Genomic DNA, 27,179 nt, shown 5'->3' on the forward strand with positions numbered 1-27,179 from the left:
CTTAGCTTTAAGTTCTGATGGAGAGATGGGAGAATGAGAGAGCAAAAGCGAGAGAGAGAGAGAGAGAGAGAGAGAGAGAGAGAGAGAGATCCAAAGCAGGTACCATTTGGAAGATTAATATAGCTGGGGAGGAGAATGCTCCCAAAGCCTGCAGCTGACAGGTGCTCTCCTTAATAAACACATCATAATCAAAATGTGCAGTGACAGAGAAACCCATAGACATCGGCAGATCTCTGACACTCAATACAACTCATAATGAGGAAAGAAAGTAAAGCGACCAAAAGGAAAGGAAATGCTAGAGGCAGCTGTAAAGTTCGGATTTCTCATCAGCGTCTGTAGCTTTGACATCTTCTGTTTACATTTACAAACATTACTAAGTTATTCTGTATGCAGCCTTAAAGACGGGAGCATTGTTACGCCTTGAAAGACTTTGTTTGCGTTAATCCCCTGTGTTTAAATAATTACAGTATCTAAACACTGGTTCAATTTTAATTGGCTCTGACAGGTTCAGATAATATTTCTGTGAGGGAGGTCGAAATGAACATGCTCTGTCTGTGTCAGTTAGCTGGAGGCTACAGTAGAAGCAATGTAGTGTAGAAGAAATGATGTGCAATATTTTACATCCTGATGCTGGATATAGAAAGCCTTTCTTCTTGTCTGTTTTTTTCTCCTTTCTGCCCATCCCTCTGTCTGTCTGTCTGTCTGTCTGTCTGTCTGTCTGTCTGTCTGTCTGTCTGTCTGTCTGTCTGTCTGTCTGTCTGTCTGTCTGTCTGTCTGCCTGCCTCTCTCTCTATGTCCGTCTGTCTCTCTCTCTGTTTCTCTTTCTGTCTCCTATCACTATATGTATTTCTCTCCTTTCCAACACACACACATACAAACACACACACACACTCCCTAACTAACCTCACAGGTGCAAGTTATCACTAAATGATGCACTGCGCTGTGAATTGGATGCTTGTCTGCTGTAATCAGAATAGGTTCGCCAACCTGTGCTGTAGGTGATGGATGGAGGGGGCGGGGCCTTTTGATAGGAGATATATCACATTAAAGCAGGAGTAATGATGAAAAGCCTCTTCTTAAGGATCATATGTCATATATATCATATATATCATATATATACAATTGTAAAATACTTTTATGTCTACTCTCATACAGGTAGTGAAAATATAGCAATTAGTTTAATTTGTGTGATGTTAGCATGCCTAATCCACTTATGGGAATGCTTTCCCAAATCAATACATGAAACATACAGCTTAATGAAGGTATGCACACCCACATACTTCTACTTTTAGACATGTCCCTTGAGTAATTTGTCGGTCAGTTACACCAAGCATAACCATTAATCCTGACCTCTTTTCACTCCATACATATAAATTACCTCTTCAACTGGGCCACCATAGCATTCCTCGCCAGTTATATCTTGCTTTGCTATGTGAGAGCTGAGATTTGGCAGTTCAAAGGCATTGCATGTAAGAAGTGAGAAAAGGAGCAAGAGAGGAGAGAGAGAGGAAATAGGAGAGAGGAGAGCGAGAGGAGTGAGAAAGAGATAAGCGCGAGAGAGGAGCAAGAGAGGAGGGAGAGGGGAGCAAGAGAGGAGGGAGAGAGGAGAGAGTAAGGGAACAGGTAAGGAAAGTGTAGCCTCAAAATCATTCTGTCATTGGTTTCTCCAGTTATCATTGACTGTGATAAGCTGGACTTGTCTTATCTTAAACCCCCCATAGGGCTAATGGTACATCCAACAAGGAGTGGGATGGAATTAAATGGATTTTACCATGGAGCAGTTTTTGGGGTTCTGCAGTCTTTCCTTAGACTACACCATGTAGTTATTCTTCTTATCTGTCTCTCATCACTGTACTGTACGTCACGGGAGGTGGTGGCAGCTTAATTGGGGAGGGCAGGCTCGTGGTAATGGCTGGAGCAGAATAAGTGGAACGTTATCAAATACATCAAACACATGGTTTCCATGTGTCTGATGCCATTCAATTTGCTCCACAGAATTATTATGAGCCGTCCTCCCCTCAGCAGCCTCCACTGCTGTACGTAGATACCTTGGTTTCATTTGAGATATCATTCATTCATTTTCACACATCTCTCTTTTGGACTATTTCTCCTAGTAGAGATTTGAGAGAATTGGGATGCATTGCTTTTCTCTGGGTATTAAATAAGAAGGCCACTGTAACACAGATCAAGGTCTTTTTAAGGTTTCCAAAAGACATTCTCAAATTTGATGCATTGCAGCCGTACAGAAATACGGTGTTCATACTGTGAACTTCTCTATGCGATTTGGTGCCAACACTCACTTACGTTTCTGAAATGCAAAATGTCAAAAAAATACAAGAGCTACACAAGTGTAGCCTACAATTTCCTACACCCTGCTGTCTACGGCAACTGTCACTTGGCAATGGTTGCCTAGGACTGGTGGTGCAGCGGAACCCCGTCTCTACGCATGTTGACTGAGGGAAAAGCTGTTGCATTCGCCAAAACAATGAGTGATTCCACAAACAGGAAAACAGCCTCCATTTCCTGTTGGAGGACCCATTAAAATTATTTCAAATTCAATCAAGAAGAGAGGTGGAAAATTGAAAGGGGGATGAGATGGTGCAATTTCATTACTGCAATGATGGCATAGTAACACACAGCCACTGTAACTAGAAGCACCCTCTTGCGGTAATTCATCTTCTCTCTGTCAGTGAAGATTATGAGAATTTAGCAGAGATCCAAAACTCTGCAGGAGAAACTAATGTCACTTTCCATCTCCGCATGTCTGTTTTGCTTTTTAAATGATGTGTTATGGAATAGGGAATAGATTGTCAGATATGAGAGGTCATTTTAAACAAACAAACTGTGTGGTGGACTGTTTGGCTATGTCGCTGTCACTGGGAATTGGCAACAGAGTGGACATATTAGATATATGCATGTGAGTACGCCACAATAACTTCTCATATTAACAGAGACAGAGACAATTAGTACCACCTGCATGCACTTTAATACAAAATGGCCATCACACAATGCCACAGTAAAGCCAAAGTTGTCTGACAAAGCAATTCTACAGGATTATATTCTATGTGATAGCTTTTTATAGATAGTAGTTTTGCCACTGGGAACCATTGTTGATGTGTTGAGATCACCTGTGGAAGTTTGAGGGATGAGAACATATATCACTAACAATCTGTTTGACAACGAAAGGCACGCTGGATTAATTTACCACATTTCCTCCTACTGTAAAAACCTGCAGTATAGTTTCCTCCTGGGCACACACTGGTTGAATCAATGTTGTTTTCTTGTCATTTCAATGGAATTAGGTTGAACCAATGTGGAATAGACATTGAGTTGACATCTGTTCCCAGTAGGCAGTCACCTTGTACCATTAAAGCTGTTGATTTTAAGGGAACATTGTATAACTTGATGCAGTCCTTATGTAAGATACTGTTAAGAGACCAAAGTCTGTAACAGATACAATTACCTTGAATTATCCCTATATTCCCGCATAGAAATATAATCAAGTGATTATCTGTCTATGATGTCCCAATTAGCAGTTGTCATCTCAACACAAATTTTGTCTGGTCGATTAATACCAATTAGTAATTTGCTATGTTTACATCCAATTTGTGATATTCTAAAACCTGCATAAAAAAATATGCAAATTTTCCCACCAGAGATAATCGGTTTCCATCAAAATGACTTGTTGCCGATAAAAAGTTGTGCGTGATAACATCAATTACTTTTGCGTTTTTATGTACCGATAAAAAAGTAGACTGGTTGTCTTATCACTAAACATGTTGCGTTATAAAGAATGTCCCCACTCTGGTATTTGCATGTGCGCTCTTGCCAACAGCTGGCAGACAGTGCGCAGATTCTGTCTGAGATCCCTATTACGGACAAAATCAAGATTATTAAGCATCGAACATTAGGTCAACAGAATAAGACCCTCGATATTTATTGGAAAGTTGCATCAAGCCCGTCACCGAGCACTTTCACCACCCTGTGAAGTTCTTCTTATTAACGTATTTCGACTGTAGACGAATACAATGCATTCTTTCCGGAGTCGTAGTGGTAGGACCACAAAACACAACACCATATCATTGCGTGACTCCAAGTTTACTTCGATAGGATGGTTATTATATAAATATTTGCGCATCATTAATTTTACAACCACAAAAACATCCCACCTTGTCAAGCGTATTTTGTTTTGTAGACATTTAGAAGGTTTTACCGACTGTTTCCATCAGGCCTGTCGTGACATATACTTTCCTCACATTAAAAGGTTGGATGGGAACCTGGATTATGAAAGAAAAAAAACACAGTCGACATAAAATACAGTGCTCAGCATTTCTACCAGCCAACGAAAGGGCTTTAATAATATTACTGTTAATCAAGGGTTGGTTGTAATCTAGCGCGCCTCAGACACAACCTTGCAGCTGACAGTAGACTCTCAGGGGATGGTGTGATAATGCAGAGTAATAACTATTAAGAGCCCACTAATCACTTGGCCACATGATAAGACTATTAATCTTACCGCCAATGAAGCTCAGTCCCGAGAGCTGTGATGGGCCTGCACTAGCCGGAGGAGAAATATTAAAACGCTTTAACGCGGGAAGCAGATCACCTTAGCCCATAAAACACCCAGCACAAATCCATAGATGTCAGAGTCCCGTTTGCGGTTTCCCGGTCCGTGTTCAATACCTTTCCAACTCACGACGGACAGGATATATGACACACTTTCCACTAATTTTATATCGCGAGCCAATATGTGAAAATGTGTTCAACGTTATGACAAATCATACGTTTTTCCCCCTACACTACAGTAATCAACATATTTTTCCTGAACAGATATCAGAATATGCATATGGCCATTTGCTTGTAATTACCTTGATACACTCAAATAATTTAACTGTACTATTTACCAACAATAGCTATACTATGTAGGTGCCTAGGTGAATACTGTAGATACAAAACAGCTACAAGAGTAGATGCATGGATTAAGATATAACCACAAAAATGTAAATTTTTCCCTCTTCTTCTCCTCGCCATTTATTTACTTAACCTTAGTTGACTTACTTGCAGTTCCAATAATTCAATAAAGTTTCCACTACTAGACTATCCTAGATGGGGTGAGGTGAGAACTTTTCACATCTCTTTTCAAGGCTTTCCTTCCAGTGGTATTTACTTGACGACATTAAACGCCACATGACACTGAACGTGCTTTAGCAATTTGACAGTGGATATAACATTCAGCCTGCTTTGGTGTACTAACACGTTGGTAGGCAGTCTAATCTGTCCAACTATTGATTCTCCCTATACCTAATCTAGACTACATGTGGTCTGACTCTCCTGTATATCTCTGAAGAGAACACTGCTATGAGACTCACCTGTTTACCTGTAAACCACCCCTACGTCAGGGTTTCCTAAATGTAGTCCTCGGGACTCCTTGGTTTTTGCCCTAGCACTACACAGCTGATTCAAATAATCAACTAATCATCATGCTTGGATCATTTGAACAAGCTGTGTAGTGTTAGGGTCTGAGGACTGAGTTTGGGAAACACTGCCCCATGTACAAGCCCTGCTATGCAACTCACCGGTATATCTTGTAGCGGGTGGAGAAGCCCTGCCGGTTCCTCTCAACGAAGTCTGTGTACTCCTGGGAGTGGTGGAAGGGGCCCTTGTCGGACAGCAGCCAGTCCAGGGGCCCTCCGGGGCGGTCGTGGGGCAAGCTGGTCGAGATAGGGGCCCCGGCCCAGAGCCAGACCCAGCAGTGCAGGCTGACACTGAGGAAGCCCCATAGAGCCATCAGAGATTGAGGGAGCGAGGGAAGGAGGGAGGGAGTGAGGGAGGGGTGGAGGGAGGTAGAGTGGAGGGAGGAAGGAAGGGAGGGAGGGGTGGAAGGAGGTAGGGGTGGAGGGAGGAAAGAAGGGAGGGGTGGAGGGAGGGGGAAGTGGAGGGAGGGAGGGGTGGAGGGAGGGATTGAGGGAGGGATTGAGGGAGAGAGGGGTGGGTGGAGGGAGGGGGGAGTGGTGGAGGAATGGGATCAGTAGTGGAAGGGGTTCCTACACGCGAGCTCACTCCTCCTCTGGGATGACCGGGGAATCTGCATTCCCTCACATCCACTGGAGCACCTGGGAGAGAAAGACGTAAATAATTGCCACTTGAGAATGTACTGTTCTTATAATCATCAGGCACCTTCATCTTTTAAGAGATCCTATACTGACAAGTAAAAAATGCCTTTGTATTTTACACATCAAACAATCAGAACTCTGATCTCTTTAGCTATTATGGAGTAAGTCACTAGTCATCTGTTTTGACATTACACTTCTATTCCACCTCTAGTCCGAGCCTCCCATTACTCAACATCTCCCTCCTAAGGGTTGTCAATCTCTCCCCTGCAGCTGGGACCAAACCAGATGCTTGGTTTAAAAAAAAATCCCATTACTTTATTCTGATGACAATCTGTCAAGTGAACTCAGCCATGTGACCATGTGTGTGGGAGGGTTTCAGAAATCATTATTCAAAACAATACCGCAAGACGCCGGGGGGTAGACGTGGGGGCAGGTACTAGGAGATGTGTGAGAGAGTGGGAGAGGGAAAGATAGAGAGAGTGAGAGAGAGAGATAGTGTGGGATAAAGAAAGAGAGATGGAGAGAGAAAGGGAGAGGGTGAGGTAGTCTGAGAGAGAAAGGAAGAAAGAGAGAAACAGATGCATAGAGAGTGTGGGAAAGAGGCAGATAGAGAGAGAGACAGTGATAAAGAAAGGGAAAGGGTGAGGTAGTTTGAGAGTTAAAGGAAAAGAGAGTGCGACAGAGGTTAATGACTGATGTTTGACCCCACAGAGAGAGAATATGGACTGCCATGAATAAATGTGCTGGTGGTTTTATTAGATGAGTCACTGTCATTCATTCTGTATGCCACTCAAAAGCCTTGCTCTTTCTGACCCTCTGTGTGTGTGTGTGTGTGTGTGTGTGTGTGTGTGTGTGTGTGTGTGTGTGTGTGTGTGTGTGTGTGTGTGTGTGTGTGGCCATAATGAACTGGAGACTGAGTGTTAATTCACAGATAAGTGGATATCCCTCACTGATGCAAACACAGGTTTTATCTGGTTCACAATGCTTTTTCCTGTGATTACACCAGATTCAAATGCTCTGGTTTTGCTGCATGACATTTAATTCCTCAGTGCAGACATCCGTGCATGGCCATGCATATTGATGAGGTGTGTGTTTGTGGGCTTGTGTGCATGAGTGCGTGCATGTGTGTCTATGTAAGCAAGTCTGTGTGTGTGTGTGTGTGTGTGTGTGTGTGTGTGTGTGTGTGTGTGTGTGTGTGTGTGTGTGTGTGTGTGTGTGTGTGTGTATATGTGTGTGTGTGTGTGTGTGTGTGTGTGTTGGGGGCGGGGGGGGTTGGATCTGAGTACACAGCAGGGAGCAAACAATGGAGCGCAGTTCATTTCAGCACAGTGGTGTTCCACATAGTGTGATAGAGATGGTGAGGGAGGTAGGGGGGCTACGAAGCTATCCAACCATGGCAATCCTTAGTAATTCCCTTTTAACTTTGTTTTTGTTGCTGTTGTTAATGTTAAACAGTGAGATCGTTTTCCAGCTACAACAATTTTCATTTTGTGGTGTTGTATCAACACCATTTTCAGGCAACAACTACACTATCTACTGGACCTCTAGGCAGCACATAGGCCTAGGGTTTACATGGGTTTCTGTAAACATGGTTTAAAAGTGACCTTGGCTTGCAGCGAGGGGACTGTCTATCCTGTTAATATCAGAATAGAGGACAGGGGTCATGTTTAAAGAAAACTTTAATCCTATAACCCCACAGGCATGGGGCCAAACAAACGCTAATGCAGGAAGGAAAACTCTCTCCCTCTCTCTCATTCTTTTTCTTCTCTCTCCCTCTCTCTGTTTACCCTCTTCTCCTTCTCCTTCTCTTTCTCTATTCTCTCTACCTGCTTCATGTAAAAGTCCAGTAAATCAAAATATATATGTGTCTAGAGATTCAGACATCACCAGCTCTATAATCACATTATCAGACACAACACGACTAACCAGATTGTTGTTATTATCTGCCTGAATTATATCAGGTGCACACCATTCCCACTTGAGAAGGGCATTACTGGATCACATTTGTGCATATGTGAAAACACAAACTTTACATTTTCATCAAAAGTCATTATTAAATCGCCTTTCTTTGAGATACGAGCAAAGCCGTGCGTGAATATAACATATAGATTGCCGTGGCCTAGGCTGTGGTTTTGAAGTGAAAGGCACGCTCATTATTTCCAGCAGTAGGAGAGAGAACAAGGGCTCTTGTGGCTGAACTCAAATATGATTGTACACATTGTGTCACGCCCTGACCTTAGAGCCTTTTTATGTCTCCATTTGGTTTGGTCAGGGTGTGATTTGGGGTGAGCATTCTATGTTTTGTTATCTATGATTTTTGTATTTCTATGTTTTGGCCGGGTATGGTTCTCAATCAGGGACAGCTGTCTATTGTGGTCTCTGATTGGGAACCATACTTAGGTAGCCCGTTTTCCCTCCTTTTTTTGTGGGAAGTTGACTTTGTTTAGGGCACATTGCCTTTAGCTTCACGGTTTGTTTGTAGTGTTTATTGTTTTTGTCGGCGTCATCTTAAATAAAGAATATGTACTCTCACCACGCTGCACCTTGGTCCTCCTCCTTCAACAGCCGTGACACATTGTGGGCCATCTTTAACCCAGGCTGGTGTGAAGCCACCACACAAAGGCCAGTGATGGGGGTGTGTGTATGTTAGGCAAGAGACGGGGGGACGGGTCCTCTGGGTGAAAAGAGTGCAATTGACGGAAGAAAAGGTACAGAAGAAAGGCTATAAAATACATAATGAGCCATGTAGGTCTTTCAGAGTATAGAAAGGAATGTAGAATTACCTATCCAATAGTGGATGGCATTGCTAAGTGTCAGGAAAGAAAACATACAGATAATGACAGTAATAATTTTACACTGTATTATAGTTAGTCAGTAATTACTAAATGACGAAAGGTATATATATAGACAATTGCTGCTCTCCAATCACTCACAGCAAAACTAAATTCCATATGATTAGTGTTTTTTCATTGGGCATCAATTTTCTTTTACCTATTCATACTGAATACTGCAATGTTCTAAATCAGGGTCGCACAGAGAGATTCTTGGTAGTCTTACACAAATATACTTTGAAGTAAAAGTATACACCTCACACACATGGTTAGGGGTTTAAAAAAAGAAGACACCTGTACCATGTCAGATATAAAGTTGAAATGTATTACATTTTGAGTTTGCATTCCAACGTCACACTTTTCTATACAGTACCAGTCAAAAGTTTGGACAAACCTAATCATTCCAGGGTCTTTCTGTATTTGTACAATTTTCTACATTGTAGAATAATAGTGAAGACAGCAAAACTATGAAATAATACATATGGAATCATGTAGTAACCAAAAAAGTGTTAAACAAATTCTTCAAAGTAGCCACCTTTTGCCTTGATGACAGGTTTGCACAATCTTGACATTCTCTCAACCAGCTTCATGAGGTCGTCACCTGGAATGCATTTCAATTAACAGGTGTGACTTGTTAAAAGTCCATTTGTGGAATTTATTTCCTTCTTAACGCATTTGAGCCAATCAGTAGTGTTGTGACAAGGTATGGGTGGTATACAGAACATAGCCCTATTTGGTAAAAGACCAAGACCATATTATGGAAAGAACAGCTCAAATAAGCAAAGAGAAATGATAGTCCATCATTACTTGAAGACATGAAGGTCAGTCAATCCGGAAGATTTCAAGAACGTTTCTTCAAGTGCAGTCGCAAAAACCATCAAGTCATGATGAAACTGGCTCTCATGAGGACCGCCGTAAAGGATAAGTTCATTAGAGTTACCAGCCTCAGAAATTGCATCCCAAATAAATTCTTCACAGAGTTCAAGTAGCAATCACATCTCATCAACTGTTCAGAGGAGACTGCGTGAATCTGGTCTTCATAGTCTAATTGCTGCAAAGAAAACACTACTAAAGGACACCAATGAGAAGAAGAGACTTGCTTGGGCCAAGAAACACAAGCAACGGATATTAGACTGGTGGAAATCTGTCTTTTGGTCTTATGAGTCCAAATTTGAGATGTGTGTCTTTGTGAGAAGCAGAGTAGGTGAACGGATGATCTCTGCATGTGTGATTCCCACCATGAAGCATAGAGGAGGAGGTGTGATGGTATGGGGGTGCTTTGCTGGTGACACTGTCAGTGATTTATTTAGAATTCAAGGCATATTTAACCGCCATGGCTACCACAGCATTCTGCAGCGATAGCACAAACCAGATGGGATGGTGTATCATGTGTTTTTCAACAGGACAATGACCCAACACACCTCCAGGCTGTGTAAGGGCTATTTGATCAAGAAGGAAAGTGATGGAGTGCTGCATCAGATGACCTGGCCTCCACAATCACCCAACCTCAACCCAATTGAGATGGTTTGGAATGAGTTAGACCGCAGAGTGAAGGAAAAGCAGCCAACAAGTGCTCAGCATATGTGGGAACTCCTTCAAGACTGTTGGAAAAGCATTCCAGGTGAAGCTGGTTTCAGAGAATGCCAAGAGTGTACAAAGCTGTCATCAAGGGAAAGGGTGGCTACTTCAAAGAATCTCAAATAATAAATATATTTGGATTTGTTTAACACTTTTTTGGTTACTACATGATTCCTTATGTGTTATTTTATAGTTTTGATGTCTTCACTATTATTCTAAAATGTAGAAAACAGTCAAACTAGAGAAAAATCCTTGAATCAATAGGTATGTCCAAACTTTTGACTGGTACTGTACATCACAGAAGACTGAAATATAACAAAACTGTATGACATAGAAACACTGGATTTTTGTCGTGTTTAAAAAAATAATCTTTATTAATTACGAAATTATTTTTAAAAAGACATTCTACCAATTAGGCCAAAGAGGGAGTTGTTGGTCATTGACTGTAGGAAAGGTCTTACACCATGGTTATAAACATCACTTGATCCTTGACAAAATAAAAACATGCATTAGCTTTCAACCATAAACAACCTTCCTTACACACAAATCCCTAATGTGGCCGACTTTAGGTTGTGCTCCACATACACACATTCTGTATGGCAATCTACAGTCTGTGACCGAACCGATGCAGAATCACCTCAGCCTTGTCACCCGACATACCATTCATTATTCAAACTTTCTATTCAACAACATTTGTGATGGATCCCAACCTACAAGGTTTCCAGAAGTGAATAAAAATACACAGATTGTAATCTGTAATTTATATTGCATCTATATGACAAGGTTCTGTTTATTTCACAAAGGGACCATATCATTTTGGAACTGGCATTATTATGATCCAGAAGTAGTTTATACCAAATGGCAATTCAGATAAATAAAAGCCCATGTGCTTTAAACTCTGTACTGTTTTTATGGCCGCCATCCGGCATAATGGCTGGCTATATTCATTAAGCAACACCTAATATCAGCCATTCTAGATGAAGAGAGTGATCTGTCATAGATCCATAGGAAAAACACAACTTATCTTCAGTAGGTTACCAAAGAGGTCAGAGGTCATTGTGGAAGATTGTGGAATTCCTTTAAAGTCACCTATTCAGAAAACCTGACAATATCTCACAAGACATGAATCCAGTCCTGGAATTACCAGTGCCTCATTCCTCAACAGGTGACTGTATAGACACGAGAGCAGGGGTGCTCAACTCTTACACTATGAGGTCCGGAGCCTGCTGGTTTTCTGTTATACCTGATAATTACACACACCTGGTGTCCCAGGTCTAAATCAGACCCTGATTAAAGTGGAACAATGAAAAAATGCAGTGTAACTGCCTTCGACGTCCAGAGTTGAGTTTGAGGGCACTAGAGCGTACATAAAGGAAAGAGATCAAATGTGACCTCTTTGAGAAATGTTCTGAGATTATGTCAATTGAATGGCATTTCATCATAATCAATATTGATTATTTAGCAAAGATTTAGGACAATCATCTCAATGTAACATCTAAATATGTCAAAGAGCTATAGAATCAACCATGCTGGCCCCTTTTCAAGGCTTACAGCATTATGTACTAGCAAACTATGCTGCATGCACAAAGAAAGTGAAGACATTAGTAGGGTATTGTAGTTACTATTATTATTCTACTATTATTGTACTAGTATTATTATTATTTTTAAATCCTGTTGTCCTGTTCTGTTTAAAACTGTCAGAATAAATGCTGAGCAAACTCAAACCATCAAAAAACAAATATAGAATTGTATATTTTGTTAATTAAAATGTTTTTTTACTGCTGTGCATGATTGCTGGTCAATTCAGTCAGAGTGTGTACAACTACTACTACTACTACTACTACTACTACTATTACTACTATTACTACTAATGGTCTAAAGTCTGTCTCTAATGTACCTGTCTTGTTGACAGACACTTAAACGGCTCTCTATCCACCGGATGTGTACCAAACCCACTAAAAGTGGCAGTAATAAAGCCTCTCTTGAAAAAGCCAAACCTTGACCCAGAAAATATAAAAAACTATCTGCCTATATCGAATCTTCCATTCCTCTCAAAATGTTTAGAAAAGGCTGTTGCGCAGCAACTCACTGCCTTCCTAAAGACAAACAATGTATACGAAAAGCTTCAGTCTGGTTTTAGACCCCATCATAGCACTGAGACGGCACTTGTGAAGGTGGTAAATTACATTTTAATGGCATCGGACCGAGGCTCTGCATCTGTCCTCGTGCTCCTAGACCTTAGTGCTGCTTTTGATACCATCGATCACCACATTCTTTTGGAGAGATTGGAAACCCAAATTGGTCTACACGGACAAGTTCTGGCCTGGTTTAGATCTTATCTGTCGGAAAGATATCAGTTTGTCTCTGTGAATGGTTTGTCCTCTGACAAATCAAATGTAAATTTAGGTGTTCCTCAAGGTTCCGTTTTAGGACCACTATTGTTTTCACTATATATTTTACCTCTTGGGGATGTTATTCGAAAACATAATGTTAACTTTCACTGCTATGCGGATGACACACAGCTGTACATTTCAATGAAACATGGTGAAGCCCCAAAATTGCCCTTGCTAGAAGCATGTGTTTCAGACATAAGGAAGTGGATGGCTGCAAACTTTCTACTTTTAAACTCTGACAAAACAGAGATGCTTTTTCTAGGTCCCAAGAAACAAAGAGATCTTCTGTTGAATCTGACAATTAATCTTAATGGTTGTACAGTCGTCTCAAATAAAACTGTGAAGGACCTCGGCGTTACTCTGGACCCTGATCTCTCGTTTGAAGAACATATCAAGACCATTTCAAGGACAGCTTTTTTCCATCTACGTAACATTGCAAAAATCAGAAACTTTCTGTCCAAAAATGATGCAGAAAAATGTATCCATGCTTTTGTCACTTCTAGGTTAGACTACTGCAATGCTCTACTTTCCGGCTACCCGGATAAAGCACTAAATGAACTTCAGTTAGTGCTAAATACGGCTGCTAGAATCCTGACTAGAACCCAAAAATTTGATCATATTACTCCAGTGCTAGCCTCCCTACACTGGCTTCCTGTCAAAGTAAGGGCTGATTTCAAGGTTTTACTGCTAACCTACAAAGCATTACATGGGCTTGCTCCTACCTATCTCTCTGATTTGGTCCTGCCGTACATACCTACACGTACGCTATGGTCACTAGAATTTCTAAGCAAACAGCTGGAGGCAGGGCTTTCTCCTATAGAGCTCCATTTTTATGGAACGGTCTGCCTACCCATGACAGAGACGCAAACTCGGTCTCAACCTTTAAGTCTTTACTGAAGACTCATCTCTTCAGTGGGTCATATGATTGAGTGTAGTCTGGCCCAGGAGTGGGAAGGTGAACGGAAAGGCTCTGGAGCAACGAACCACCCTTGCTGTCTCTGCCTGGCCGGTTCCCCTCTTTCCACTGGGATTCTCTGCCTCTAACCCTATTACAGGGGCTGAGTCACTGGCTTACTGGGGCTCTCTCATGCCGTCCCTGGAAGGGGTGCGTCACCTGAGTGGGTTGATTCACTGATGTGGTCATCCTGTCTGGGTTGGCGCCCCCCCCCCTTGGGTTGTGTCATGGCGGAGATCTTTGTGGGCTATACTCAGCCTTGTCTCAAGATGGTAAGTTGGTGGTTGAAGATATCCCTCTGGTGGTGTGGGGGCTGTGCTTTGGCAAAGTGGGTGGGGTTATATCCTTCCTGTTTGGCCCTGTCCGGGGGTGTCCTCGGATGGGGCCACAGTGTCTCCTGACCCCTCCTGTCTCAGCCTCCAGTATTTATGCTGCAGTAGTTTATGTGTCGGGGGGCTGGGGTCAGTTTGTTATATCTGGAGTACTTCTCCTGTCCTATTCGGTGTCCTGTGTGAATCTAAGTGTGCCTTATCTAATTCTCTCCTTCTCTCTTTCTTTCTCTCTCTCGGAGGACCTGAGCCCTAGGACCATGCCCCAGGACTACCTGACATGATGACTCCTTGCTGTCCCCAGTCCACCTGGCCGTGCTGCTGCTCCACTTTCAACTGTTCTGCCTTATTATTATTCGACCATGCTGGTCATTTATGAACATTTAAACATCTTGGCCATGTTCTGTTATAATCTCCACCCGGCACAGCCAGAAGAGGACGGGCCACTCCACATATGCTCTCTCTAATTCTCTCTTTCTTTCTCTCTCTCGGAGGACCTGAGCCCTAGGACCATGCCCCAGGACTACCTGACATGATGACTCCTTGCTGTCCCCAGTCCACCTGGCCGTGCTGCTGCTCCAGTTTCAACTGTTCTGCCTTATTATTATTCGACCATGCTGGTCATTTATGAACATTTAAACATCTTGGCCATGTTCTGTTATAATCTCCACCCGGCACAGCCAGAAGAGGACTGGCCACTCCACATATGCTCTCTCTAATTCTCTCTTTCTTTCTCTCTCTCGGAGGACCTGAGCCCTAGGACCATGCCCCAGGACTACCTGACATGATGACTCCTTGCTGTCCCCAGTCCACCTGGCCGTGCTGCTGCTCCACTTTCAACTGTTCTGCCTTATTATTATTCGACCATGCTGGTCATTTATGAACATTTAAACATCTTGGCCATGTTCTGTTATAATCTCCACCCGGCACAGCCAGAAGAGGACTGGCCACTCCACATATGCTCTCTCTAATTCTCTCTTTCTTTCTCTCTCTTGGAGGACCTGAGCCCTAGGACCATGCCCCAGGACTACCTGACATGATGACTCCTTGCTGCCCCCAGTCCACCTGGCCGTGCTGCTGCTCCAGTTTCAACTGTTCTGCCTTATTATTATTCGGCCATGCTGGTCATTTATGAACATTTGAACATCTTGGCCATGTTCTGTTATAATCTCCACCCGGCACAGCCAGAAGAGGACTGGCCACCCCACATAGCCTGGTTCCTCTCTAGGTTTCTTCCTAGGTTTTGGCCTTTCTAGGGAGTTTTTCCTAGCCACTGTGCTTCTACACCTGCATTGCTTGCTCTTTGGGGTTTTAGGCTGGGTTTCTGCACAGCACTTTGAGATACCAGCTGATGTACGAAGGGCTATATAAATACATTTGATTTGATTTGATTTTAACTTACATCCAGAGACTGTGCCATGTTTACTTCACAGTGTCAGCCCTACCGCAGTGGTTAGATATTCTCTCACTCCACGGTTTAGAGGATATACTGTACTGTTGTACACTTGATGAGATTTGGGAACTCCCCAACCTAATCTGTCTAAGGCATTCCACCAGCCGCATTCAGAGGGGACAGAGGGGATAGAGAGAGAGAGAGAGAGAGATAGAGAGAGAGATAGAGGGAAAGAGAGAGAGAGAGAGAGAGAGAGAGAGAGAGAGAGAGAGTGGGTGGGTGGGTGGGTGGGTGGGTAGGTGTTGGGTGAGTGAGGGAGAAGAGAGAGAGCAGTGTGTCTCAGAACATCTGTTCAGCCACTATACCCATTAGGACACCGGAGCCATACAGATGATGCACCTTCCCTTCGCTGGCACTGCAACTATGCTAATGTGCGGAATGGCTTTCATTTTTTGCTATCTCCCAGCCTTGAATACATTTGAAGGCAGAGGGAGGGAGGGAAGTAGAGATGGAAGGAAGGGGGAGGGTGAAGACGAGGAAGGGGGAGATCAGGGTGGTAGGTGGGGGGGTTGATTAAAAGAGTTTCATTAGAAGTTCATCAACAGGATCCAATTTGTAACTGGTGCACTTTGAAACTAGTCTGCGAGCCATCCCCAAAAGCATCTTCAAAGTGTGGAAACAGGAAGTGATAAACTTTACATCTTCCCCTCAGTGCTGACTAACAAGGTTTTTGGCCCTAATTAACCCACATACAGTATCTCCCCTCCCACGGTACAACTGTCAACAATAACTTTCATACAGGTGCCAGGGGGGAAAGCAAAGCCTTTGTGAAATGATATTATGTCTGCATGTCCACAGCTCCTCGCCTGTAGTCTTACACGTAAACACACAACTAAGAGCTTATATGTTATGCAAATGACTAGTAGGGGGTGGGGAAAGCATCATAGAGAAGATATCCCATTGAAAACATTTCAAAACCAATATGAGAAGGTAGAGAGATTCGGTTGGGGTGTTTGAAACAGTGGCAGACAGTGTCAGGTGGTGGTAGACAGAATTAAATATAATTTCTAATCTGGCTGTCACTTTGAGTAATGGACTGTTTGAGTACAGATTGATGCTTTAGGGGACGATAGATGACTTCCTGGCAGCGGTGTAATACACTATGTAATCAGAGCAGCATGTTAGCTAGTGGATGCTATGTAAGCTAGCATGGACTACAGCAAGTTATTGACTACTTGGAAGGAATAATAAATGAACTGAACAAACATGTGAAGCTACTTTATGATGGTCGGTACTCTAGTTTGTGTTACGCATCACAGGCTGAATCATCTTTCTGTTTGAAACAGTTCACTGCAAAAGGAAAACAAACCATTTCAGTGTAGTGAAAATGTACAGTTTCCCTGTTCTTCCAGCCCCCAATCAATTGAAATGAGCATTGACTCAACTGCACTTCATTGTCCCTCTAATCACTCTGACATCAATGCAAATGTATTCAAAAATCTAATCAAACACTTCATGAGAGCCCATGAGCTCATGTTGCGTAACATTTCTATAGGCTACGCAATTGCGGGAGAAAACAGAGTGATGGCCTCTATCAGCTTTCTATAGGCTTGGCCTACTATATTTATTTCTCAATGTTCCTAATATTAAGCACATTGCTTATATTTACATCAGGAGTATAGCATACCTGGCTAGCATGAAAATAAACCACTAGGAAAAACGTCCTCCATTCTCGATGTATGTGCATAGATTACATTTGTTTTTTCACGCTGCCCCTGTTTCCATACAGGTGCATGATAATGGTCCATCCTATATCCAAACAAATGTCAAACATATATTACTTAGTATATGTAAAGATAAGATTAAATTAAGAATAGTCTGACGGGTAACAATATTAGCCTATCACTTGTGAATGATATATTCTTACTTGTGAATGATGCCCAGCATAAGAAACAAATACTTTTTTTGTGACTTATTCGAATCATAGTCGCACACCTCATGTAGCAATAGCAAACTTGCCAAATAACTTCTTAAAGTTAAAAACATGAATCCGCTTTACAAGGGTTGTAGAGCCTAACTGGCATATGTAAGCAGCGTGTGAGTTTCCAGTAGGGGGAAGATCATTTTCACCATAAAAATGCACCTTTATAATTAAAGTGTTACATTCAAAATTACATTTCCAGTCACTTTTGATAATGGTGTTTTCCACTAATGGAACATTCACACTTATAGCCTGCTACCATGTGTGCATTGATGAGCTTATAATGTGAAGAAATAGCCTAATAGTTTATCAACATTTTAAGATAAACGTTCTGATCTGTTGCGTCAGTCACATTGCATTCAATAATGTTTGATGCTAGAGGTTGTATTCACTTGGGATCTACCGCATCCCACAACTGTCCCAGACTATGTTTGGCATATTTATTTCTCACACAGAATATAATAGGTTGACTATTGTACTATGGGGGATAGTAGATTGACATAGGCTAGTGCTTTTTTTGTTCGTTAGGCCTACTGATCTTGTTGGCTGACGAAAAGTAGCCTGTGAGAAAGACCTGATCACGTGACGCAGAACCGTGAGTGAGAGACACTTTGGATTGCACAGCACATGAACAGCACACTTAGGAGAAGGGCAAAATGCAGTACTCCGGGCCGCAATGGATTTTTTTAGGGTGTCTTACGGTCACAAAGGGTATGACGTCATAAAATTCGAGGCATTATCAAGTGCTTATCAAATTGTGAATGAGAGACTATTGGAGCGTGTACAGCCTGCGCAAAATACAAAGCAGAGCTCATGCCTTTCAAACAACTTTTTAAAATCATCAGTCTCATCATCAATGTATTAAAAATCAAAACATATAACCCAACGTTTGTAGAACAATTAAAGTTACATTAATAGCTATATATTAAGCATATAGGAGTAACTATTTATTTGTTAACAGCTCAACATAGAATAGCTGCATGTGCTCACTCCCTCAAATCGTTTGGAGAAAGTATTGATATTTTATTCAGCTTTGTTCAATTGTATTCTTCATAATATAAAATAATATAAAATAATGCCACGGAATTATAAGCAAATCTTGTCTGATAAATGAACTTGTGCAGCCACAGCCATTTGGCATAACCACATCAGGACCTAACATAAAGACAACTCTAAGTATGCTATTCTTTTTTTCCGAAATAGACTATATTTTCTTCATATCATGCTTCTTTAGACCTGTCTAAAATAAATAATGGATTTATTGTGAAGATGTAGGCTATATTATATGGATTTATTAGACTTTTTACAATGGCTTGTTAGGTTCTAATTCTCATTGTAAAAAGCTCAACAGACATTATGAAAGTTTAACCAAGTTTAATTCTTCCTAGAGGGTCAATACAGCTGCATTCAGACAAAACATGTTTCCACCACCACAAGTATATATACTACAATTTAGGCACAACTCCTTCTCTCCAATCCTTACATAGTTGATGGTTAGACAGGAAGATTAAGTAATAGGGTAATAAACCATAATTTCACACTTAAGGAGATCTGACATGACCTCAACCCCTCATTTGCCTAATCCACAGATGTCCATCCGTATCCCCTATTGCAATCCTGTGACTTCCTCCCGTCCACCCAGCACATTCCAAAGCCAACTGGCTCCTACATATAACCATTAACTTCTGATGTTAAAATCATTCTCTATCACCCCTCAGATACTATAGTGTTACTTCTGATGTATCATGTCTCTAGGATAGCAATGTTCCAAGTTTAACCCAAAATCCAACAGCTTGTAGGTGTGGAAGCCAGGAGATGCTAAATGTGTTTATGCTAATTAACGGTCAATTACCGTGAGACAGACAATTATTTGCTAGACAATCACCGGTTGATGAAATTTTGTGATCGCCACAAACCTAGTGTGGGGGATTAAAGATTTGAATTGTATCTAATCAATTAGCGGAGTATGTGTGTGTGTGTGTGTGTGTGTGTGTGTGTGTGTGTGTGTGTGTGTGTGTGTGTGTGTGTGTGGGGTGGGTTCAGTGAAGTAGAGTACTTTTCCTTTCCTTGTTGAATAAAAAAACAAACATAAAAAGCCCACTTCGCTAGTCAGTTCTGGGAAAGCAATGGTAAAAAACGAGTCTTAATTATGGCTATCCAGCTCGTAAAGTTCTCACTTGTACATTTTTACTTGGCTGCATATCACTGGGAGGCGGAGTGAGCAAAAGCCGTTATAAATCTGAGTAAAGCACACATAGGCCTCTTCTGAAAACGAGTGTCCAGGTACAAGCATGCCCAAAAGGTGCCTCCTGAATAAAGAGCATTATTTCTGCTGAGTTAATAGCTGTAAATAGTAAAGAGAAAACTGGCTAACAGGTATTCCCTTTATGGTACCTTAGCTAGTGTGTGTGTGTGGAGAGAGTAATAACATTGTCTATCTACGCCTGTACACTCCTTTATAGTATCTCTATCTCTTTAAGACATAAATATCTTCACCGCTGCATTATCTGTTGTGGGATCAATAAGATGGAGAGGAGAGGAGAGGAGAGGAGAGGAGAGGAGAGCAGAGGAGAGGAGAGGAGAGGAGAGGAGAGGAGAGGAGAGGAGAGGAGAGGAGAGAGGAGAGGAGAGGAGAGGAAAGGAAAGGAAAGGAGAGGAGGAAGAAGGGCAAGAGATAGACAGAGAGAGGTCATGACATTTTTTCTATACCAATAATGACATCGTTTTCAAGAACACATGCAGCTTGTCTTTCTCACTCATTTCTAATATGATTGTGTTTGTGTTATTGAGGGGAGGTTTGTGACTGTGTATGAGTCCACAGGATATGTTCCACCACTGCCTTGCTTCAAATTTTTTCAATTATCAAGCGTTCCTGGAAGTATCTTTTTTTAATGCCCTAATCAGTCAGCCTATCTCTCTGTGACCTGCTCAGCTCTCTTTAACTCTCTTCTCTCCCCTTTTCCTCTTCCCTCCCTTTGTCTCCTTCCTTCACGTCTTCTTTATTGTCCTTCTTTTTCTTTTCCTCTCTTTATTTTCTTATATGTTCTCCTTTCTTTCATTCTCTCTCCTCTCTTTCTATCCGTCAGACTCAGTCCTGAATCAGGGCCGCTGCACCAGCGATTCACCAGTTTGCTCATTATCATAAAATAATGGGCGGTGGGTATTCACCACAAAGCCCCTGTTCCTGCCAAGACGTGCCTGACTGCTGCCTGTTTGTCCACTCTCTCTCTCTTCCCTTATATCTCTTTCTTTAAGTCTCTTCAATTCTCTCTCTTTTTTCTTGTCAATATTTCTCTCTTTTCTTCTGTCTCCTCTATTAATATTTCATGGGATAAAATTGCTGCAGCAGTGTTCCATGTGTGACTCATTCATTAATGTGGGTGCTTGATAGCAGCAGGCCCTTCCTCTATCTTAAAGACTATGTTGATCCTTTAAGGAAGAGGCCCCATTGAAGCGTCACAGTCGTTTGAACACGAGGGCATCTCACTGACTCCTGTCTCATCTGATCTATGTCCACATCTCACAGTAGGAGCAGATAAATAGGCCATTGAGAAAGCCGCAGCAGTTATTGATGGTTTGTGTGTGTGTGTGTGTGTGTGTGTGTGTGTGTGTGTGTGTGTGTGTGTGTGTGTGTGTGTGTGTGTGTGTGTGTGTGTGTGTGTGTGTGTGTGTGCCTGTGTATGCGTGTGTATGTGTGTGTGTGTGCTTGCGTGTGCGTGTGTGGGAGACAGGTTAAGGATGGAGGGGGAGAGAGGGAGATATAGGGAGAGAGAGGGGATATAGGGAGAAGGGTAGAGAGAGAGAGCGATAGGGAGTGAGAGCTATTGGTTGCTGTCAGTGTACAGTACATAAAGGTGCACACCAATTGTGTACATGTCTGTGTGTGAGCAAAGAAGACCAGAAGACAGATAGTGTGTGTGTGTGTGTGTGTGTGTGTGTGTGTGTGTGTGTGTGTGTGTGTGTGTGTGTGTGTGTGTGTGTGTGTGTGTGTGTGTGTATGTGTGTGTGTGTGTGTGTGTGTGTGTGTGTGTGTGTGTGTGTGTGTGTGTGTGTGTGTGTGTGTGTGTGTGTGTGTGTGTGTGTGTGTGTGTGTGTTTGGGTGATTGAATGAGTGTGTGTGTGCATGTGTGCATGTGTAAGTGCACGTTGCTTTGTGTGAAAGTGAATGTGTGCATGTGTGTGCACTTGAGCGAGCGTATGTGTGTGCATGTATCATTGTGTGTGTGTGTGCATGTGAGCCAGCGTGTGACTGTGCATGCATGTCTGCACTTATCATTGTCTTTGTGTGATAAGGTGTTTGTGAATGTGTGTATGTATTTGTGTGTGCTTTGGTATGCTCTCAGTCTCCAGTCTGCATTGTTTCTATTCTGCTGCAGCCAAGACCTCTATACAGCAGTGAGGACATAGTCAGACAGAGCCAGTATTTCATGTTGATGGGGTACAGCTGGGCCACCAAACACTCTCACAATATACCACAGGACATGAATGCAGCATTCAGCTCTTCAGTCTGCTCGTGGCAATGGACTCACTATGCATGCAGTCTCTGGAGATACATTTCTCCAAGGCCTACACAAAGGAACAAGAGATTGAACCCTTTTCTCATTTCATTTTAGGGAGCTGGGCATGCGTCTTTTGGAGACGTTATATGAACACTTATACTCACACGTACACTCTTTCAAGCACGCACACACACACTCCTCCAGGGTTTTGGCTCTCGGGCTTCCTGAGCTAACGGCTTACGTGAGAGACTCACAGACTATGGCAGTACTCACTCACTCCTATTATAGTGATAAACCACAGCCTTCATAAGCTTACCCAATGGTGCCTTAACCAGAGACATCCATACATCTCTATTATAGATATATCTCTACAATATCTCAAGAGATGACTCATCAAAGTCCACCAAATCCAGATTTTTTCATAGTCTCTCCAAAGGCATAGATAAACTAAATCATTCAAAGTCCATTGAAACAACACTTGCAGACCATTGCTAGATAGAGTGACTGTCTATTATTTTGGTATGTTTACCAAACATGGATTTATGTTACATCAAGTCAGGAGTAGGAGATGCTAGATATGCAACAGCATGAAGTATACAGTATTTAGATTTAGTATAATTTTCTGTAAGGGATCAAAAGGACTCTATAAATCATTTCATTAATTCAAAATACTCTAACTCCATAAAAAACACAAAAGCCTCTATTCAAATGTAGCCTATACTCAAATATAGTACAAACGGCTGACATTATGTCATTGTGGGTTACTGAGTTCATTCAATTTAACAAACCCAAGATATTCCATTTCGATTTAGGAGCAACTTTGTACAGTCTGGTTTGGGCATACAGGCTTTTCATGACATCCTTTCCTGCTTTCAAAACCTGCCTTGATTCCCATTTCCCAAGCCTTTAAGAGGCTCGAGGGTGAAATGTATAATTATGAAATCAGAGGGAAAATTGTTTGTGGATGGCTGGAAGCTGCTGGTTCTACTTGACTGACTGGCTGGCACTTGGCTTGGCAGATCTGCTCACAGCACATCAGCATTACAGATCTGAACCCCAGCTCTGCTCTGCTCTGTTGGCAAGCCCATACCACCCTCAGGAATACAGACTGGGTGTCACGGTGGCAATGGGGAGCGAGGGAGGGAGGAAGGGGGAAATGAGGAGAGAAAGATATATGTATATATGTGTGTGTGTGTGTGTGTGTGTGTGTGTGTGTGTGTGTGTGTGTGTGTGTGTGTGTGTGTGTGTGTGTGTGTGTGTGTGTGTGTGTGCGTGAGAGAGAGAGAGAGAGAGAGAGAGAGAGAGAGAGAGAGAGAGAGAGAGAGTTTCAGAAAGTGAGAGACAGGTATGAGAGTATGTCATATGTAGGTTTCACCTGGGTTTACACAGCTGTTTTATATAGGCTACCTCTGGCATTCAGTTATAGCCAATATGTCCCTGCATTGTGTGACAGTGTCCATGCAACTTCAGGAGAATGCAAACCATTACACAACTAAAAACATGCTCCATTGATGCTTACAAACAAAATGTATTATAAAAGATAGATATCTCAACTCACCGCGATTCAGAACATTGGACAAAGTTCAATTCAGCATCTTCAAATATGTTGCTGAATCAGCGAATATGTCCCTAGAACTGCCAACATTGTTGAAAACCTAATTTCACGTCGATCGGAGTGAATTAGTTCACACTTGGACAAGACCAACAAACTCCACAACATCCAAAGAGAGATAGAGGGGAAACGATTCGGCGAGAGTCGGGGCTGCTCTGCGCCTCAGCAATCCTTCCTATCGCTCCAGCCCACTGAGGAAGTTCGAAGCAAAACGCTTTTCATTATGGTGCAAAGGGACAATGTTAAGCAAAGGCTTTGGCCTTTCAAGGGATAATTACTTTTAAAAAAATGAAAGCATCGACCGAGAGTGCGGGGTAAAGAAAGAGGAGTAGAGAGAGAGAGAACTCGCAAATGTGCTTCTTGATGTGGGAACGCGTGCGAGCCTCCCGTTACAGAAACACCAGCGGGCGACTGACAGGAGGGTAGATGCGGCGGAATGCAGTTCGGTAATGCTTCACGGGATGTTTAAGTGCCTCTGGCCGGTGGTTAAATATTCCTTTATAAAGTCCGTGCCATCACCGCGCTCTGCTTGACCCGCCTACTCCGCAGCGGCGACAGAGTGGGGGACACACATTTCAATAGGTGGGCGCTGGCAAGCACCAGACACGGGCTTCTTTAGCTCTCTATCCATTTGCCCCCTCTCCCACTCAGTCACATGTTTAAAACACAAGAAGCCCTCTGTAATAGCTGCAAAAGGAGGATAGCCTATACTTAAGACCGCTGACGTGTCAGGAATGATAACAAGTGCTTTGGAGACAGCTTTGACGCAGGCACCACAGATATGCAATGGCCAGGATATGAGAAATTGCTTACAGATGATGGATTCCTGGATTTATGTCTGGAGATATTTGATGTTTTATTTGTTCGTGACTTTTTGGATCTATAATTAATTTGATGTCTCTCTGGAGGGCAGATTAATACATTTGAGGAGGCTAATATATCTCGCCAAAATAAATACCTGTAGGCTAATGCAGTCTCTGCGCCATTAGTTTAGTCTTCATACCTGTCTGACTGTCATACTTAGCTCTGTCTGTCTGAGTAGGGGATGGGAGGGGAGTGTGTAGGATGGTTCAGTGCCTGAATCTTTTCTCCCCTGTCTTCAGCCCCCATATATATGTGCATAAGAATGCGTCACAGCACTGCAAAGGCAGATAACAGAGTCACCAGCTGAGACTCCATACAATGAATGAATGCTGGTATCTAACAGTGAATTTGAAGGAGTACATTGAGACACAATAATCATAATTTATGATATCAGTGATCATGTGTTTAGTTTCTAACCTAAGCTAAGGGACCAAAACTCCAAAACATCAGTGAATAACCCTTCCTGCTTCCCTGAAGTAGGCCTATTCACGGATCTATGCGTGACTGGAAAAGTGATGCAGAGGATTCCATCTTACTGCTCCCATCAATCCAATATGGTCAGCTCTGTGGTTGTGGTGGTAGAAAGAAAGAAGCCAAAGTGAGTGGCCATGTCCGAAGTTTGTTTTGCCTACTACTAAAACGACATACTGTGTACTAATACTACATACTATTTAGAAAGTACCATTCCGTAAAAATGAAGTAAGCAACACATCAACTCGCTAGACTCACTCTAATAATGCTTAATTTAATTTGCAACTGGGTTGTTTCCTGCCGTTCGATCATTTTTCTACAGCCCTTCACCTGATCTGATTATCAGCTGTTGTCAAACACACATGGGTCAGAAAAGACAATACTTGCTCAATATATGCATTTTTTTGTTTACAATGAAGTATCACGTTCGACTGATGCGCGTGCATGCTCGCAAAAAAAACATTGTAGCAGATCGCTAGCTATACACTGTCCGGACCTTGAACAACTTAGCAGTGAGTGAGTGATGATCATAACAACACACAAAAAGACTGATGGCTGTAGCTATGCTCAACAAGTATATTATTCTGGATTTATCTAGCTCTATTTGTGATATTCTACCTTGCCTGACTGATAATCAATCATCCGATAAGATCTGGGATGTTGTAGAAGATAACCATCTGAATAGCATACTTGTTTGCTAACTTGCATGATCTGCATCTGAAGTCAGACGTTCATGAGGCAGCCTGGAAATGCATCTAAAGCAAGTAGTGAATTCCACTAGATGAAAAGCCAAATGAGTATGACATCCTGCCATTTACAGCAAATTCAATTAAAACAATTCCACATACCATAAAACATTACATTTTCGCATACCCAAAATGCCTATTTAGAGCGCAAATACGGCTATTCGTACATGGTCAGAGTTTCGTCAGTGATATGATATGGGAGCTGTCCATGGTGCTGAACTTCCTGTAAATAAGCCTCAACGAATAACTCCACTAGCTTCAGTGGCTTGCAGACTCCATCGGTGGCTTCCAGAGGCTCCCAGACTGTGGTATGGTACTTTATGTGAGCTGTCCACAGTGCTGAACACATATCAACCTCAATGAATAACCTTTCAACTTGCCATCATTTCCATGACGATATCTTTCTGTAGTTTCCCAAGTGTGGGAGATGGTCCTCAGTGCTATAGCATTTGAGCTGTCCTTGGTGCTGAAAACTGTAGCTAAAAACCTCAGTGAATAACCCTTCAGCATGGCATCATTTCCCTAGGGATAAGTGTGGTGGAGTCTTCACCGGGGGTATAAGTGCATATCAAGACTACTCTGACACACTCTGTTCTTGGATAATTGGCACTCATCTGTTTGCTCCATTATGTGTTACTTTGGCAACAACTTATCTCTCTTCCTGGGCCCACAGAAAACACAGAAAACAATAATACACACATAAGCATGGGTATTGTAGAAGTAACCACATAGAGTCTCTAACACAGAGATGATGATTATCATTTTTTGAATATTAATATGGTATACTATCATTTACATTTTCACAATGTAGATCCACGCTGACACGCCACTCAGAAATGCACTGTGGCCCATGGGTGTTTCTTAGTTATTGGTTATTATCTTAGTTATTATCTTAGTTACTGGTTTGTATCGGGTCACTAATGATTGAGTAGCTCAGTGTAATGTTGTTGCTGACTGTATTACCTGTCATATTATAGATCTGGAAGACCAAAATACATTAAAATAAAATTTTAAAGAGTCTACCTTTGCACAGTGTTGTTATTATAGAGATAAAAATCACTTAGTCATATATTTCAGTAAAAATAACTTTAACAATACCAAAAATTCAAGTAAAATGCTCTCCATTTGAAATCTGACACCACCTCCTCCTTCAGTCCTGACCCATTAAATACTTTAATTCCTTTAATTTCAGCATCAAGCTGAAATTAGCCTCATTAGCATATTAATGAGTGGTGTTCCTGAAATGGATCTCCTCTGAGGGACCATGGTGGCAGTGGCTGAGGCAGGAGGCAGGAGCAGCTCAGTGGGTGTCCTGTTGCATAGTGTGGGTCTGGAACAGAGTCGTAAGACAGGCTGGGGGTGGGTGACTAATTCACACTTTAACCACAGTCTCAATCACAGACCAGAATAGTCA

At 42.1% G+C, this 27,179-nt stretch overlaps 1 protein-coding gene across 1 annotated transcript in view; it reads right to left on the reverse strand.

Annotated features, from left to right (window-relative positions):
* LOC115108560 (BMP/retinoic acid-inducible neural-specific protein 3-like) overlaps positions 1-5,889 on the reverse strand; it is a 38,760-nt gene extending 32,871 nt beyond the window's left edge. The window contains exon 1 of the mRNA XM_029633052.2: positions 5,577-5,889. Coding sequence (XP_029488912.1) covers positions 5,577-5,788 — 212 coding nt within the window. The 5' untranslated portion in view covers positions 5,789-5,889. The remainder of the gene's footprint in view (positions 1-5,576) is intronic.
* Positions 5,890-27,179: the final 21,290 nt, after the last annotated feature.

This window comes from Oncorhynchus nerka, linkage group LG24 (assembly GCF_034236695.1).
Source record: "Oncorhynchus nerka isolate Pitt River linkage group LG24, Oner_Uvic_2.0, whole genome shotgun sequence".
In the NCBI taxonomy this organism is placed as follows: Eukaryota; Metazoa; Chordata; class Actinopteri; order Salmoniformes; family Salmonidae; genus Oncorhynchus; species Oncorhynchus nerka.